Below are 17,025 nucleotides of genomic sequence, written 5' to 3'. Positions count from 1 at the left end.
GTAGATTCAAGTTACCTATACTGTCCTTTCATTTAAACCTGAAGGACTCCATTCAGTATTTTTTCTAGAACAGGTCTGCTAATGAAGAATTCTCTTAGTTTTTGTTTATTTAGGACTAACTTATTAAGTATAATACAACAATCTATGTTTATTCAAATACAGTTAAGTCATCTTCTTCTGGAACCTGACAGGGGGAGCCGACCTTGTTGGTGGGGCTGGTGCTAGTGATGTGTGAACTCCTTTCCCCTAGCCATTGGCACATGAGCAATAGGATGCCTGCAACCTCAGTTAGTTACCACACGCACGCCTGCACAAGTGCGAATGGCTCAGAGAAAGGAGCTGTGGCAGATAAAAGGTATTCTGGTCTTCCTTACCACTCCACACCAAAATGCAGGACATGGCTATGCAGATACGCTGTTCACTAGGTCTTATTATCAGGGTAGGGCTTATATTCAACAAATGTACAGAAATCCTGCTAGGGCTTATTTTGGGGGTAGGTCTTATTTTCAGGGAAACATGGCATGTCATTCCACTACCACCTGGCCTCCCTGATTTATGATGAAAAATTGACTGTCAATATTTCTCAGGATTCTTGTCTATAATGTGTCATTTCTCTCTTGCTGCTTTCCAGATTCTCTTTTTGACTGTGGCTTTCTTTTCAGTTTGCTATGATGTGAGCAAGTGTAGATCTATTTGAGTTTATCCTACTTGGATTGCATAGAGCTTTTTAACATTTTTTATCAGATTTGAAGAGTTTGGGGCTATTATTTCTTCAAATATTCTTTCTGACCCCTTCTGTCTCTCCTCTCCCCTCCTGGAATTCCCATTAGGCATATATTGGTACAATTTCATCTTGTCCCACAGGTTAGTTGTTATTTTATCCCATTCTTTTTTAATTCTGTTCCTCAGACTGGATAATCTCAATTGATCTATTTTAAGTTCATTGATTCTTTCTTCCATCAGCTCAAATATACTGTTAAGCAACTTAGGAAAAAAAAATTGTTGTTTTTTGTACTTTTCAACTCCAGAATTTCTTTTGGGTTATTTTATAATTTCTTTCTCTTTTTATATTCTTTATTTGGTGAGATAACCTGTTCATACTTTCTTTCAGCTTTCTGGAAAGTTTTCCTTTTGTTCTTTTAATATATTTAACATAACTTATTTAAAGTCTTTGTCCAGTAAGTACAGCATAACAGTTTTCTTAGGAATGGTTTCTATTGACTACTTTCTCCCTGTGTACAGGTCATACTCTCTTTATTCTTTGCATATCTTATTAGTTTTATTAAAAACTGGATATGTAAAATAATGTTAGATGGCAACTACGAAAATCAGATTCTCCTCCCCTCCCAGGGTTTGTTGTCATTGCAGTTTGTTGTTATGATTGTAGTTGGTTGTTTGTTTAGTGAGTTTTCTGAACTAATTTTGTAAACTCTATTCTTTGTTGTGTGTTGCCAGGGAAGTCTGTGCCCAATTAGCTTAGGGGTTAGCTAAGAACTAGTCAGAGATTTGTTTATATGCCTGGAACCAGTAAGTCTCCCAGTATTTGCTAAGGGGCTTTGTGTATATATTGGGTTATCCTTTCAATACTCAACCAGTAGGTTTACAACTTTACTTTAGCCTTTACTCCTTGCTTATTTAAAGACTCACAGTCAGCCAGAGGTTAGAGCTCAGGGCCATCTCAAGTCTTTCTTGGACTTGTGCACAGTCCTGGGCATGCACACAGCCTTGCACATCCTACACATATCTGCTAGATTCCCAGGAATATTTTGAAGCTTTGTAAAGACCCTGTTCAACATCTCATTCTCCAGTTCCCATTATGAGCTTTTTGGTTTACCTATTGTTTGCCCCAAATGTTCTCAACAACTCACACAGCTATAATGTTCAACAATTGCCTCTGATTGCTTATGACAAATAATCTCAGATGAAAAGCCATTCTCACTGGTAGAGCTTTGAACCAGCTCAAATACAGGCAGCCTGGTGAGGTATGTCTTCCACAGAAACAATGGATAAATCAAATAATGACAATTTTCTGGAAATAAGAGTTTGAAAGTGCTCCAACTCCATTCTACCTCCTCCAGTGCCTGCCAAGCTACAAGTTTGCATCAGGATTGGGACTGCTGATTTTCAAACCTACTATGGAGCTGGATAGGGGAGGGGGAAGTTTGACAACTTAAATGCTGTAAATCTTATTGTTCTTCCTGAGATTCAACTGTTTTCCTTGAAAAGATACTCCCTAGATTTGCTGCAAACCTTTGGTTAATTTTCAGAGTTCTGAAAAAGTTGATTATGCCATTTTTTTAAAAGAGACAGCATCTTGCTCTGCCACCCAGGCTAGAGTGCAGTGGTGCAATCAGAGATCAGTGCAGTCTCAAACCCCTGGGCTCAGGTGATCCTCCTGTCTCAGCCTCCCAAATAGCTAGGACTTCAAGTACATGACACCACACCTGGAAAATTTTTCTTTTCTTTTAGAGACAGGCTCTTGCTGTGTTTTCTATTCTGGTCTCAAATTCCTAGCCACAGGCTATCCCCCTACTTTGGTCTGTCAAAGTACTGGGATTAGGTGTGAGCCACCATGCCTGGCCCTAATTCTACCAATTTTTGCTGATATTCACACTGATTTTGGAAGAGAGAATTTTCAGAGGTCCTTACTCTGCTGTTTTGCTGACATCTAGATTGAACTTTAGCCTTGCATGTGCTCTAAAGATTTAGTTAAGTCTCTCTTTTTGATCATCATCTCTTTTTTTCCTTAGCTATGTCTCTTTGTCTCTGCCTATGTATGGGTTGAAATCCCCAAAGAGTATTTCAAGAAATAGCCTCTGCTGCTCCTCATCAGGGCTCCCTTCACCTCCAGGGTAGTCAGGAGGGAGCCAGTCTCCCTCAAGTCTGTGGTCAGTTTCTTGGCTGCTGCTCCAAGGCTACTAGCCTGGAGGGAATTGGGCTCCATGCTGTGATGGTGCCTCTCTTTCAGCAACCCTCCAGTAGCTTTCTGGAGGTGAATGCAGATTCACAAATTTCCAGAGCTCTATAGCAGTGGTTCTCAACCTGGGGGGTGCGACCCACAGGAACTATATGAAAGGGCCACAGCATTAGGAAGGTTGAGAACCACTGCTCTATAGGGAGCCAGAGTGGGTAAATCCTTTCATTTGTTCATCATTCTTGTAATACACATTTTTTAAAGTCTTCTCTGTGCCCTCAATACTGCCACTGCCAGCAGCAAACACCTGCATGTCATTTTAGATCCTCGATTTTAAGTACGCTCTATTGCTAGTCCTGGCATGAAAAGGACAACATAATAAGAGACAACTTGGACTGTCCTGTGACCTCCTGAGGAAATTCTGGAACCCAGACACCAAACCTACCCCTACAGGCAACAAGAGAAATGATAAATTTGGAAAACAATCTCAGGAGGAACACGGCCACCCGTGAGCATTTTATCTGCCTTTTGCTGGGCATGTGGGTGTGCTCTTGACAAGCCACCCCTCTGACCTCTGGTTCTTCCCTAAAAACGGGTTAATTAGGAGAGATAGCAAGGCCTGGTCCTGAGTAAGGGCCTCACAAAATAGAAATTCATCCTCCCTTCTCTCCTCCTTTCAGGCACAGTCCTCTGAGTCCTGGTGACAGGAGGCTCACATGACAACCTCAGACCAGCACTGTGCCCCAAGCACCATGTGGTTCCTCTTCCCTGGCTGGAGAGAGCGCATAGGCTCTAATGAGGCAGCTGTAGGAAGCTTGACCCTGAGGGGAAAGGCTCAAAAGACCCAAGTTGGAACAGCTGGGGCCTAAAATACATGGAAAAAAGTTACTAAGAAGGATGAACCTAAAAAGCTCACAGACAACAGAGAAAGCCCCTAATCCAGATGACACTCTCACTTTGTGTCTCCTCCCCCGACCCCAGGTGGTGCAATCCAAGTCTAGCTCCACATCTTAGGTCCCATAAGAGAGAAAGCCCAGGCTGCAGCCTTAAAGGACATCCAGTCACCCAAAGACTCAGTTAGGGCTGGACTTTGAAAACCATAAGGCCAGGACCTCCAGAGTAGACCACTTAGTACCTCTACCTCTCCTCTCTCAAGACTTGAAGAGTGTGGAAAGAGCTTAGGCTTCAAATATGGGTTCCAAAAAGTACTAAGCATGAGTACGTTATTTAACCTTTCTGAATCCCAGGATACTGGCTTGTAAATATGGATGTCTACTCTCTACTTCATGAGGTTTTCATCAAACCCAATGAGATGTTGGGGGGTTGAGGGTATACATGAGTACAGAGCCTGGCATGGAGCAGGTGCCCAGGAAATATGACCAGCTTCTTCTGCAGACACGTAACCCTGCCACTCCCCTACCTCCTCAGATTTCCCGGAAGATGGATGATAACTCCTTTAGCCAACGTTTACTGAGCACTGAGAGATGTGGAGGTCGTGTCCACACCCAGTACATTAGAGAGGGAGGAGGGCTGTCCAGGACTTTCTCAGTGTTGAGAAGAGAACTTAGTATGATAGGACACCCCAAGCCCCACACAGAGCCTTAGCACCTGTTCAGAAACCCTGCCTGGATTCCCAGGAAAGGTGCTCTGTCATTTGCCAACATCACAGGACCACATGAGGCATGCTTTTCTCTTGCAGCCTGGCCATTTACTACCTGAACTCAGTTTCCAAAAGCCTTTCTCGTGCTAATGCCCTGCTGAGGAAGAAAATCCAAGCGGTGAGTCTGTCAGGAGTGTCATCCTAGAGGGTGAGAAGATGTCCTGTTTTGGGGTTTTTGCTAATTTTCTCTGAGAGTACAGTTATATTATTTAAAAGGCTTTCTTCTAAACCAGATACCCAAATATCTGTAATGTATGAAACGGCCTTGCAAGGCACATTTGTATGATGAGGTCGCATTTGTGTTATGAGGATGTTTGGGGATACTTAACAATAACGCCTTAAATGTTGAGAGCTTGCTAAAGAACAGGAGAAATTCAATGGGTTCGACCAATGTTCATACATAATAAATCCAGCACCCACAATAATTCCTATAGATTAAAACTAATAGTAAGAATACTAAAAGAAATATTGTTGTCAAGATGACCTATTGCTTGCCAGGTGCAGTGGCTCATGCCTGTAATCCTAACTACTCTGGGAGGCTGAGACAAGAGGGTCACTTGAGCCCAGGAGTTTGAGGTTGCTGTGAGCTATGCTGTGAGCACTCTACCCAGGATGATACAGTGAGACTCTGTATCAAAAAAAAAAAAAAAAAAAAAAAGATAACCTATTGCTTATGCCCCTTAGCCTAAGAGGTCTCCTGAGTCCCCTTCACATATGGGAAATCTCTCTCCACATCCGGCTGGCCCTGACTTCTGTCTGCTTTCTCCTGATACACACACACACACACACACACATTCATCCTAAAAGCCAGACCTAAACTTTCCCTAAGCCCTGCCCTTGCATCTCTGTCCCTCTCTTGGGCTAAGTTCATTGGTCTTTCTGCTGCTTCCCATACACACTTCCTTCTGTTAACCTCATTGGGCTCCTGCCCAGGTACAGAAAACCATGGAAACAGAGGGTAAGTGGGGACTACTGCCCTGTGGCCAGATATTCCTTCAACCACTGCAAATCTAAGTCTCAAGCTGTCCTCTCCGATCAGATGTAAGGACCAGTAATAGGCAGTTGAAGGGAGTTACCAAGATCTGCAAACACAGCCCCACTCTCTCTCATCACTCTGAACTTTAAACTCCCCTTCCCCTGGCCTGGACCAGCAGTTCATTTTTCCCTTCAGCTCCGTGAAGTTGAGAAGACCCATAAATCTGTCAAAGGCAAAGACACAACCAACAATGTGGCAGATGCACCTAAAACCAGCTCCAAAAATGCCACCCAGCTCCAACTCACCAAGGAAGGTAAATTCTTTTTTCATGATGATTGTTTCTTACAAGGCCATGTGGGAAGGAGATGAAGAGTATACCCTGTGAAATCAGCCTCATCTGGGATTGAAATCAGAATTCTGAGGTTGGACAAGTTAATATAGGGATAAATCACAGCACCTGCCTCATGGGACGGTGAAGCTGAGAGGGCATCACACATGTAAAGTGCCTAACAGAATACCTAGACAGAGAATAGGCCAAGGCATACTAGGAGGTACAATCAGGAACCACTTAATGACATTTTGGTAAACCATGGGCTATCTATACAATGATGGTCCCATAAGTTAAAATGAAGCTAAAAAACAGCTATTGCCAAGTGATGATATAGCTGTCATAATACCATAGTGCAACACATTACTCACGTGTCTGGGGTGAAACTTTGTAAACAAACCTAAAAGTCCAGAACATGGCCAGGCATGGTGGCTCACACCTGTAATCCTAGCACTCTGGGAGGCTAAGGTGGGTGGATTGCCTGAGCTCAGGAGTTGGAAACCAACCTGAGAAAGAGCAAAAACCCATCTCTAAAAATAGTCAAGGGTTGTGGCAAATGCCTATAGTCTCAGCTACTCAGGAAGCTAAAGCAAGAGGATCACTGGAGCCCAAAAGTTTGAGGTTGCTGTGAGCTATGATGCCATGGCAATTTAGCTTAGGGCAACAGAGTGAGACTGTGTCTCAAAAATAAGAAGAAAAGAAAGAAAGACAGAGAGAGAGGAAGGAAGGAAGGAAAGAAGGAAGGAAGGAAGGAAGGAAGGAAGGAAGGAAGGAAGGAAGGAAGGAAGGAAGGAGAGAGAAAGTGTCCTAGAGCTCCGAAGAGGAGGGGTTATAGACCGCCTCCAACTTGGGAATGAGGAAACCTCAAGTTGAAAGAGACCATCCTGCAGTGAAACCATTTTCCAAGGATATCTCTGTTCTAAAATTAAACAGTGTTAATACATAGTAATTTTGGTCTTAGGTGAAAGAATTGAACAAGATCCAGAAGAAATTACTGATAGTTTAGGAGTTCAGTTTTTTTATGTGCTCCAATTTCTTAATAACTGCATTATTTATTTATTCTTATTTTTAAGTATCAGCTAAATGATACTAGTTGCTGTTAACAAACAGGCCCCAAATGGCTAGCGGCTCCAATGCAATATAAGTTTACTTCTCACTCAACACAGAATCCAAATTGTGTGTTTCCACTTGATGGCCACAAGTGATGATGGGAGGACCCTGACTCCTCCATCCAGGCTCTGCCTGCATGGAGCTGGTACATAGCCAAGAGCCCAGGTGTGCACTCGGAAGTGGAGCGTGTCAAAGGCCACACCCACCTGCAAAGGAAACATAGTTCATTTCTGGGACCCAAAAGAAAAGGAACTGGATTTGGTAAAGAGCAGTCAGTCCTTGTCCCTAACTTGGGAGTTGGAGGAAGAGGAGGAAACAAGTTAAGTGAAGGAGCAGGAAAGTGGATCTGATCACAAAGTTCACACAGCCCCTTCCCTTACACCATACATTCAGTCCTGGCAGTCACCCTGCCAGGCTGCTATTCTCATTGTCTCAATTTTGTCCTCTAGAATAAACCCAGGATCCAAGGGTCTAGTTCTCCAGGCCACAGACCATACTCCTCCAACAGATCTGTTTATGCAAAAGCCAGGCGGAGAGCACTACCAGCCCCCTTAGGGCAGTCTGACAGCTCTCCCATCCTCAAATAGCACTAAAAGTTACACACACAGCAGGGTGCCTCCGGAGAGCTCCAGTGCAACCTGCAGAATCTCCCACATCTCATTCTTGTTTTGATTTCCAGAGACCACACCTCACTCTGCCAGCCAAAACCAGACCCCGGACAAGAAGGCACAGGGCCCTGGGATCTCCAGTTCTCCTAGGGAGACTGTGCCGCCTGCCTCACAGCACTGCCCTGTATCACAGCCCCCTGGAGTCAGCCCTAGTTCTGGCTACTCCCGGGCTCAGACTCATCCTTCTGGGAAGAATGTGCAGAGACCTCGCCGCTGATGCTGGACTCAGAGAAGCCCCGGCCTGGGAGCTGATCCTTGTGCCCACCGTTTCACACATACCCAAACTGGTGTTCTCTCTTCCTCTCTCCTCTCACATACATACAGACTGGCCCCTCTCCTTTAATGTGGGGACTTTGGCCAGGTGCAGTGGCTGGCGTCTGTAATCCTACCACTCAAGAGGCCAAGGTGGGCAGATTGCCTGAGCTCAAGAATTCAAGACCAACCTAAGCAAGAGTAAGACCCCATCTAAGAATGGAAAAATAGAAAAAATAGCCAGGCATTGCGGTGGACGCCTGTAGTCCCAGCTACTCAGGAGGCTGAGGCAAGGGGATCGCCTAAGCCCAAGAGTTTGAGGTTGCTGTGAGCTAGACCCCTATCACACTCTACCCAGGGCAAAAGAGTGAGACTTTATCTCAAAATAAATAAATAAATAAATACAAAATAATAATAATATGGGGCATTGATTGCTTAGCTTCAGGCCCTTGTCAGCTACCAAAGGAGGAGGTCAATGGCTTATCCTGCCCTTTAGGGGAGCTGAAAAGCCTTCCCTGCCCTGACTGTCCTGCCCAACATCTTGGTTCAGGCAACTCTGATCCCCACACTCACAGTGGATCCCCTTGGCTCCAGACTTGGGAGGAGAAGACAGGGTTGTTACCACCCTCACAGACTATTTCTATGGCATACATGCACAGGTGTCTGCCAGCTCATGTAGTGATCTACATTTCCAAAATCACCTTTATGCAAAGGAGGTGAGGTGGTTTAAGTCAAACATCCAAGAAGTGAATGAAAATAAAGGTAAATAAACCAAAGTCCAGTTATAGTAGGTGGGAAGACTAATGATACCGCAGTCCCCAGCATGAAGGAAGTTGATGCCAGAAGCATAAAAAATGCACTGGGGTCAAGGGTGGCACCTGTGGCTCAGAGGAGTAGGGTGCCGGCCCCATATACCGGAGGTGGCAAGTTCAGACCCAGCCCTGGCCAAAAAACTGTAAAAAAGAAATGCATTGTGGTCTCCGAGCAGCCAGGCAAAGGGGAAAGTGAGCAGCACAGCTCTCCTTCTCTAACTGAAAGAAACTTGAAGATAGTTTAGGGCATATATATTATTTTTTGGAGACGGAGTCTCACTCTGTTGCCCAGGCTTGCAACCTGAAACTCCTGGGCTCAAGCGATTGATTCTCTTGCCTCAGCCTCTCCAGTAGCTGGGACTACAGACACCTACCACCAATCCTGGCTAATTTTTCTATTTTTTTAGTTGAGACAGGGTCTCGCTCTTGCTCAGGCTGGTCTCAAACTCCTGACTTCAAGCAATCCTCCTGCCTCAGCCTCCCAGAGAGTTCAGATTACAGACATGAGCCACTGTACCCAGTGAGAAAACTTTTTCTCATGCACCAAATTCTAAAAGGAATTTGGTATCCTGCACATTGTTTAAAAAAACTTGAAGATGGTTTCCTAGAAGAATTTTGTAAAAGGTACAACACAGAGCCTCGTCCCTAGTAATTCTATACTACTAATAATTCTACACATAGTGTCATATCATTGTTCTATGCAGAATGTCTCCAAGGAGGGATAAGCCCAGGAAACTGGACCATTAAGAAGCTTTTGCTGCTGAGTGCACAGGGTTAGCAGGCTGGGACTCAGAGCCCAGGACTCTTCAAAAGCCCCAGTTATCTTGCTTGCAGAGAGCTCCTTCCTTTCCTCTACCCTGTGCACCCAGACTGAGGTGAGCATCATGGCATCAGATCCAGGGACCATCTCACCCCATGTCTCTGAGAATCTAAAGGGAGTCCTCTACCTCAACCAGTCACCTTTGTTAAAGCCACTACCCTCCCAGCTCCCCAGGGGTTCTGGGGAGAATCCCCCCACCCTGGAAGTCAGCCCAAATTTTGGTGGAGAGATGGAGATTTTGCAGATTTTATAAGCGATACAATTAAAATAATATTTAAATTCCATCCCATTCCTTCCCCTTTCCAGTCCAGCACCAAACATCGCACACAACCGGAAATGGAGAGGGAATAGGGACATATGACCCAGAAAAATGGGGTAGAGTATTCCACCCCAGTCTGTCCCTAGTCAAGGCTAAATAAAGAAGGTATTGCAATGCTTTATCTCTGGGGAAACCAGGTCCAAACTCTAACCCAAAACTGCCTGAGTGTCATATGCCTTCCCCAGGAAGGAAGTACTCTGGCCCTAAGCTAACCCAGCTGAGCCCTCAGCACAAGAATCTTGGCAATTTAGCTCAATCAGGCATGGAAGGCCCAAGGATGGCCATCACGCCTTCACACCAATCTAAGGACAATGCCAAGTCCTGGGGAAGGCACCAAGAGTGGGTCCTCAATAATCATCAGCCCTCTGGTGATTATTGTCAGACCTCCGATGGCTACTAATACACCTAAAAGCCTACCACAAACACAAAGAAATCATCTTGTTCTAACATAGCATGATTTTATGTGAGAGAATATATTTGTTATCTATCATTGCATAAGAAATTTTCCCCAAACTTAACAGTTTAAAACAACAAACATTTATTTTTTTATTTTTATTGTTATTATTATTACTATTATTATAGTTTCTGTGGGTCAAAAATTGGCTTAGTTAGGCAGTGCTGGATACTGCAGTCAAAGGTTTGACTGGGGCTTGAAGACCTTCTCCCAAGACATCTCACACACACAGCTATTGGCAGGAGGCTTGGGTTCCTTGCTAGCTGTTAACAAGAGACCTAGTCACTCTCCATGTGGGCCTCTCCATAGGTCTACTTGGGTGTCCTTACAACATGGCAGCCAGTTTCTCCCAGAGCAAGTGATCCAAGAGGGAGAAGGAGAAAGCCATGGTGTCTTTTATGACCTAGTCTCACAAGTCACAGCATCAGCGCCTCCACTTGCTGCTCAGTAGAACTGGTCACTAAGTCTAGCTCACACTCTAGGGGAAGAGAATTAGGCTTCACCTTTTGGTGGGAGGGTTAGCAACGAATTTGTGGACATATTTTAACAGAAGATTTTCTAATTCGAATAGTTCTAAGATCTCTGTCAAGAAAACATTAAAGCTTTTTTGAGAGGAATCCACCAGGGGATTAATGGATGATGCCCCCAGGATCCTCAAGTGACAGGAGACTTCCGATGAGCTAGGAAGATGGAGAGAGGAAGCTGGCATAGGTGAGAGAGGAAGGATGTTGATGTCGGATGGCTTTACAGCTGGGACAGGTTGCTGTTAGGAAACAGACTAAAGATTACCATCATCTCTGCTTCTTGAGTTTAACCTTCCATCTTAAAACTTCGCTATTCAGTCTATGGGCCGTAGGGCATGGAGAACATCTCCTTCCTCCTTTTCTCCCTTCTTTCCTTCCTTCCTGTTCTTTAGCTCACCTAAGAAAGATTTGAACTAAAAAGTCTATTTAAAACTTTATCTCGAGGAATAAAACCAATGTCTTAGTGATATTACCTAGTTTGTCTATGCATTCCTTATGGAAGGAAAATGAAGCAGATGCTGAATTTTACCTGTTGGGGGCTATTTTGCAGGCAAATCGTTTCACTTTTAATAACCTAAGTTATTTACTTTTATTTCCTTTTCCTAAGGGCTCCATTGTACACAGAATCATGTAAGTAGGGACACGCTTCAGGTGAAGAAGATCAAAGGGGACACCTGGTCTCCCCTGACCTGTACACACAGAGAAACTGAGGGTGGGAAACATACAGCAGCCAGTAAGAGTCTGTGCAGGGTACCAACGCCATCCACTACACCGGTGACCCCCAACTCAGTAAGGTTACTTCACATGTACTCTGCACAGCCACACAGAAAGCTGGGGCACCAGATCCCTCATGTTCTGTTAGACACAATAAGAAATAAACCTGGCATGCTGAAAGAAACATTTGTCTCTGTTTGGGTTTTTTTTGTTTGTTTGTTTTTTTAGACAGAGTCTCACTATGTCACCCTCAGTAAAGTACCATAGCATCACAGCTCATAGCAACCTCAAAAGGCTTAAACGATTCTCTTGCCTCAGCCTCCTGAGTAGCTGAGACTACAGGCGCCTGCCATAATGCCCGGCTATTTTGTTGTTGTTGTTGGAGTTGTCATTGCTGTTCAGCAGGCCTGGGCTGGGTTTGAACCTGCCACCCCTGATGCATGTGGCCCACGCTGTAACCACTGTGCTACGGGTGCCACCCACATTTGTCTCTCTTGAACTTGGCAGAAAGAGGAGAAAAAGTCTCCCCTAAGAAGTTACATCCACAAGGCAGCCTTCATGGAGAGAATCTAAATTCTCATACTACAGCTGATCCTAGAACAACAAGGGGTTAAGGATATCAGCCCCATGCCGTCAAAAATCTGTTTGTAACTTTTGACTCACTCAGAATAGCCTATAGTTGACAAGCAGGTGTACTGATAATGCAATTGACACACACAGGATGGCCATAAAATTCATGTGCCATTTAAAATAGTTGTCTATTTTGTATGTAATATGTATTGTATATTGTATTCTTAAAGTAGGCTGGAAAAAAGAAAATGTTATTAAGAAAATCACAAGGAAGAGAAAGTATCTTTGCTATTCATTAAGTGGGAGTGGATCATCATAAAGGTCTCATCCTCGTCATCTTGGCCTTGCTGTCTCAGGGGTAGCAGAGGCAGAAGAAAATCCTTGAATAAGTGGACCCACCCAGTTAAAAACCAGGTTGTTCAAGGGTCAACTGTATGTTCCAAAAAACTCAAATGGAAATTTTAACTCAAAGTGATCTGAGGTTGATAGTGCCTCTAAGAGAGGAGGAAAAAGACAAAGAAACAAAAACAGAGCAACAAATACAAAGAACATAAGCAGATAAAAATAAATAAAAACATCAGGAATCAAAATAAATGCAATTGAACTAAACTCTCCAGATAGAAGACAATGTGATGGATATTTTTAAATGCCCATACTGTTCCCAAGAGGTACCTTTAAAACCTAAGGATAGGATGGCTAGAGACTTCATCCCTTTTGTTGTTGTTTTGTTGTTTGTTTGTTTGTTTACAGTTTTTGGCCAGGGCTGGGTTTAAACCCTCCACCTCCAACATATGGAGCAGGCGCCCTACTCCTTTGAGCCATAGGCGCCACCATCCCTTTTGGTTCCTAGGGAATAAAACCTGCAATATAATCTTCAAAGCCAAATCAGCTAGGTATGTGACTGCCATCAAATGACCTTGGACTTCTTTGTTTGCTTATTTTAGAAACAAGTTCTCACTCTATCCTGGTCTCAAGGCATCCTCCCACCTCAGCCTCCCAACAGCCTGGGATCACAGCTGTGCGTCACCATGTCCGACTAATTTTTTAGTGTTTTTTTTTTTTTTTTTTTTAGAGACGGGATTTTTCTGTGTTGCCCAGGCTGGTCCTTAGTTCCTGGCCTCAAGGGATCCTCCCTCCTTGGCCTGGGCGGATTACAGTCCACCACTCCCAGCCAGCGCTTGTGTTTCAGCGCTGAGGATTGCTATTCCAAGACAGCCATCTGCAGTGTGGTGCTAGATATTTTATCCTTCAAAGCAGTGTTAGTTTGGAAAACATGAAGAAAGGCCCAACGTCATAGGAGGAGTATACAGTATACAGTATACAGCATACTGATATCTCTATCACAAAACTATGACTGGAAAACGGGCCATTTTAACCTGACCTCTAAATTCTGCTGTGAAGATTCAACAAGTTAATGCATAAAAAACTATGGCATTATGCTAAGTTCTCAATCAAAAGATATTATCCTAGACATGGATAAGATCTAACATCCTTGGCACTGGGTTATTAGCACAAACAGCGTCAACTACACAAAACTTTTGCGCAATTGCTGGGCTTCAGAAACTACCAGGTCATCATTGCCAAAAAAGACAAAGAACACTTGACTAGATTGACCTTCCCAAGATGCTTTCATTCTTCTGTGCTCTATGTTAAGAAATGCTGCATATGTACGTAAATTGTTACTAAAGAATGTTGCAGGATTTCTTCTCACATTTCAGAAAAGAGCCCCAGAATTGTTAGAAGCCCTTTCAAATTTGATGATTCTCACTCTCAGATGAAGTGCCGCCATCTTGTGGTGGTTACATGCACTTTCCTTTCCCGAAGTTCTCCCCAGTCACTGGAAACAGCACATTCCATTTCCATAGGTCCCCATTAGCGTTGCCAGAGTAAACACTTTGGGTTAATTTACACCAAAATAACACAGTTAATCATAGGCTAGAATAAATGAAAACGGTCAGATGGCATACTGCGCGATCCTTCCCAATATACAGGGGGAAAAAACCGCCTCCAGATGCCACATGGCTTTGAGCTTGAATTTGGAGCACACCTGGGAAACCCACAGCTCCCACATAGACTATGCAGGACACCTCAGCTGGAACCCTTTGGGCATCTGTCTTGCACATGGCCTCCAAATTAATCTCCTGGCTCAGCGCCTGTGGCTCAAGTGGCTAAGGCACCAGCCACATATAACTAAGGTGGCGGGTTCGAATCCAGCCTGAGCCCACCAAACAACAGTGGCAGCTGCAACCAAAAAATAGCCAGGCGTTGTGGCAGGCGCCTGTGGTCCTAGCTACTTGGGAGGCTGAGGCAGGAGACTCGCTTGAGCCCAGGATTTGGAGGTTGTTTTGAGCTGTGATGCCATGCCACAGCACTCTACCCAGGGGGATAGCTTGAGGCTCTGTCTCAAAAAAAAAAACAAAAAAAACAAATTAACCTCCTAACACTCCTTGATGGAGAAGAGACTTACCAGTAACAAATGCAAACAATGTAACCTAATCATTTGTACCCTCATATTAATCTGAATTTAAAAAAAAAAAAAAAAGAGGCTGGTGTGGTGGCTCATGCCAGTAATCCCAGCACTCAGAGAGGCCCCGGCAGCCTGAGTAGACCCCGTCTCCAATAAAAATAGAAAAACTAGCCTGTACTAAAAGAAGAATGGGGTGAGGGAGGAGGAGGGCAGGAGGAGGAAGAGAAAAAAAACTAGCCATGCATCGTGGTGGGTGCCTTGAGCCCAAGAGTCTGAGTTGCCGTGAGCTATGATGCCATAGCACTCTACCCAGGGCAACAGAGTGAGACTGTCTAAAACGCTCACACACAAATCCAAAATCCAAAATGCTCCAATGAGCATTTCCTTTGAGTGCCACATCAGTGCTCAAAAAGTTTTGGATTAGGCCAGGGCTCAGTGTTTCACACCTATAATCCTACCACTCTGGAGGCTGAAAAAGGTAGATCGCCTGAGCTCAGGAGTTCGAGACCACCCTGAGCAAGAGTGAGACCCCCCCCACACACACACACACCCGTCTCTATTAAAAATAGAAAAATTAGCCAGGCATTGTGGCAGCCGCCTATAGTCATAGCTACTCGGAAGCTAAGGCAAAAGGATTGCTCAAACCCAAAGTGAATAAGATTAATATTTTGCTGTCAAGACTAATGAAACAAAGAAGGCAAGAATATACATTGGGAATTTAAAAAAAAAAAGGTGATAACTACAGATGCTGCAGAAAAGGTAAAAAAAATTCTAATTCAAATCTACACCAAAAAATGTGAAAGCGTATATGAAATGAACAAGTTCCCAGAAGAGTAAAACTAACAAAATCAGTTCTAGAAGGTAGGAAACCTGAGTAATTCTGTAACCATTATAAATTTAAATCAATAATTTTAAAAATGCTTTCAAGATCCTCTGTTTGGTTGTGGTGTTTTGCTGTGTCATCATACTGGGTACAAGTAAGTACGGGTTTCTTTAAATGCATCCTGCTAGGGACACATCGCTGCAACTTTGGATCCGTACTTTTCATCAGTTCTGGGGAAAATGCATCCATTGTCTTTTCAGATATTGCGCCTCCTCTTTTTCCTTCCTGCCTTCTGGAGCTCTAATCAAAACAGATGTTAGACTCTTGCATTCCACATTCTATGTCTTCTAATCTTTCTTTCACCTGATCTCTCTGTTGCATTTTAGATAAATTACTTGACAATATCTTCAGATTGACAGATGCTCTCTTCATCTGTGCCTAATTTACTAAGGGGTCATGTGTATTTCTTTTCAATTTCAACAAGTTTTCCATTTCTAAAAGGACCATATCTGTTTCCTTACACCTGCTCTTCTGGCCATGGCACGGGGGAAGCTGCATGCCTTGAGAATATGGATCAGTAAGTTTTTTCTGCATAGGGTCAGTGGAACTTCCATAGTTGAGCACCTCCTTACATTGACCTAATTTTCATGCACCACATGTACGTATCAGTACAATAGGCCTAGGTCCTTATGTTGACCACCTCTGTATGGTGGTCAACTTACAGAGGTTCCACTGCATTTTGGATTTTGTGAGCCACATAGTCTCTGTTGCTTATTCTTTTCTTTTTTTTTTTTTTTAACAACCCTTTTAAAATGTACAAAGTTTTCTTTGCTCTTGGGTCCAGCCATGACTCATGAGTCAGAGTTTGCTGACCCCCACCATAGAGGTCCTAAGCTTAACCCAATGCCACAATCATCAGAGCCGCACAGGAAAGCCAGCATAGTGAGCATGGGGGGGAGTGCTAGGGTAAAGCCCTCTTTTAAAGAGCTAGGCCTCGTTATGTGGCAGGCAGGTGATGCTAAAGACCATGCATTTAGTGAAGGAATATATGGATGCAAGACAGCATGGAACCAGTAGAGGCCTGCAGTAAGGAGACCCCAAGCTTGGGGATTTTGAGCATCTTGTTGGGCACATCTCAGAGGGCAGAGAGCATAGGTCTAGTGGTCAGCCCAAAGCAACCATACAGCAGGATTAATGCCTCCCACAGCACTAGAACCAGAGCACTGAGACCCAAGACATAGCCACTTCTCCCTTGCAGCTAGACTGTGAGAGTGCCATTTTGAAAAGAGCCCAGGAAGAAGAGAGGACTCTTCCCTTAACAAGACTGTTTAAGGGGGATGGGTGGGGTGGCTCACTCCTGTAATCCTAACACTCTGCAAAACCAAGGCAGGTAGATTGCTTGAGCTCAGGAGTTTGAGACCAACCTGAGCAAGACGGAGACCCTTATATCTAAAATTAGCCAGGGATTGTGGTGGGCACCCACAGTCCCAGCTACTCAGAGGCTGAGGCAAAAGAATCACTTGAACCCAAGAGTTTGCTGTTGCTGTGAGTTATGAAGCACTCTACCCAGGGTGACAGAATGAGACTCTGTCTCTCAAAAAAAAAAAAAAAAAA

The 17,025-nt window shown here is 44.0% G+C and overlaps 1 protein-coding gene across 1 annotated transcript in view; it reads left to right on the top strand.

Moving 5' to 3' along the window:
• TMC2 (transmembrane channel like 2) overlaps nucleotides 1–7,873 on the top strand; it is an 86,428-nt gene extending 78,555 nt beyond the window's left edge. Inside the window, exons 17-19 of the mRNA XM_012804074.1 lie at nucleotides 4,614–4,692; nucleotides 5,746–5,863; nucleotides 7,668–7,873. Coding sequence (XP_012659528.1) covers nucleotides 4,614–4,692; nucleotides 5,746–5,863; nucleotides 7,668–7,873 — 403 coding nt within the window. The remainder of the gene's footprint in view (nucleotides 1–4,613; nucleotides 4,693–5,745; nucleotides 5,864–7,667) is intronic.
• Nucleotides 7,874–17,025: the final 9,152 nt, after the last annotated feature.

The sequence above is a fragment of the Otolemur garnettii genome, unplaced genomic scaffold (genome assembly GCF_000181295.1).
Source record: "Otolemur garnettii isolate 467f Iridium unplaced genomic scaffold, OtoGar3 scaffold00025, whole genome shotgun sequence".
Classification (NCBI taxonomy): domain Eukaryota; kingdom Metazoa; phylum Chordata; class Mammalia; order Primates; family Galagidae; genus Otolemur; species Otolemur garnettii.
The sequence above is the reverse complement of the archived record's forward strand: the minus strand, read 5'-3'. Positions and strand labels throughout refer to the sequence as shown.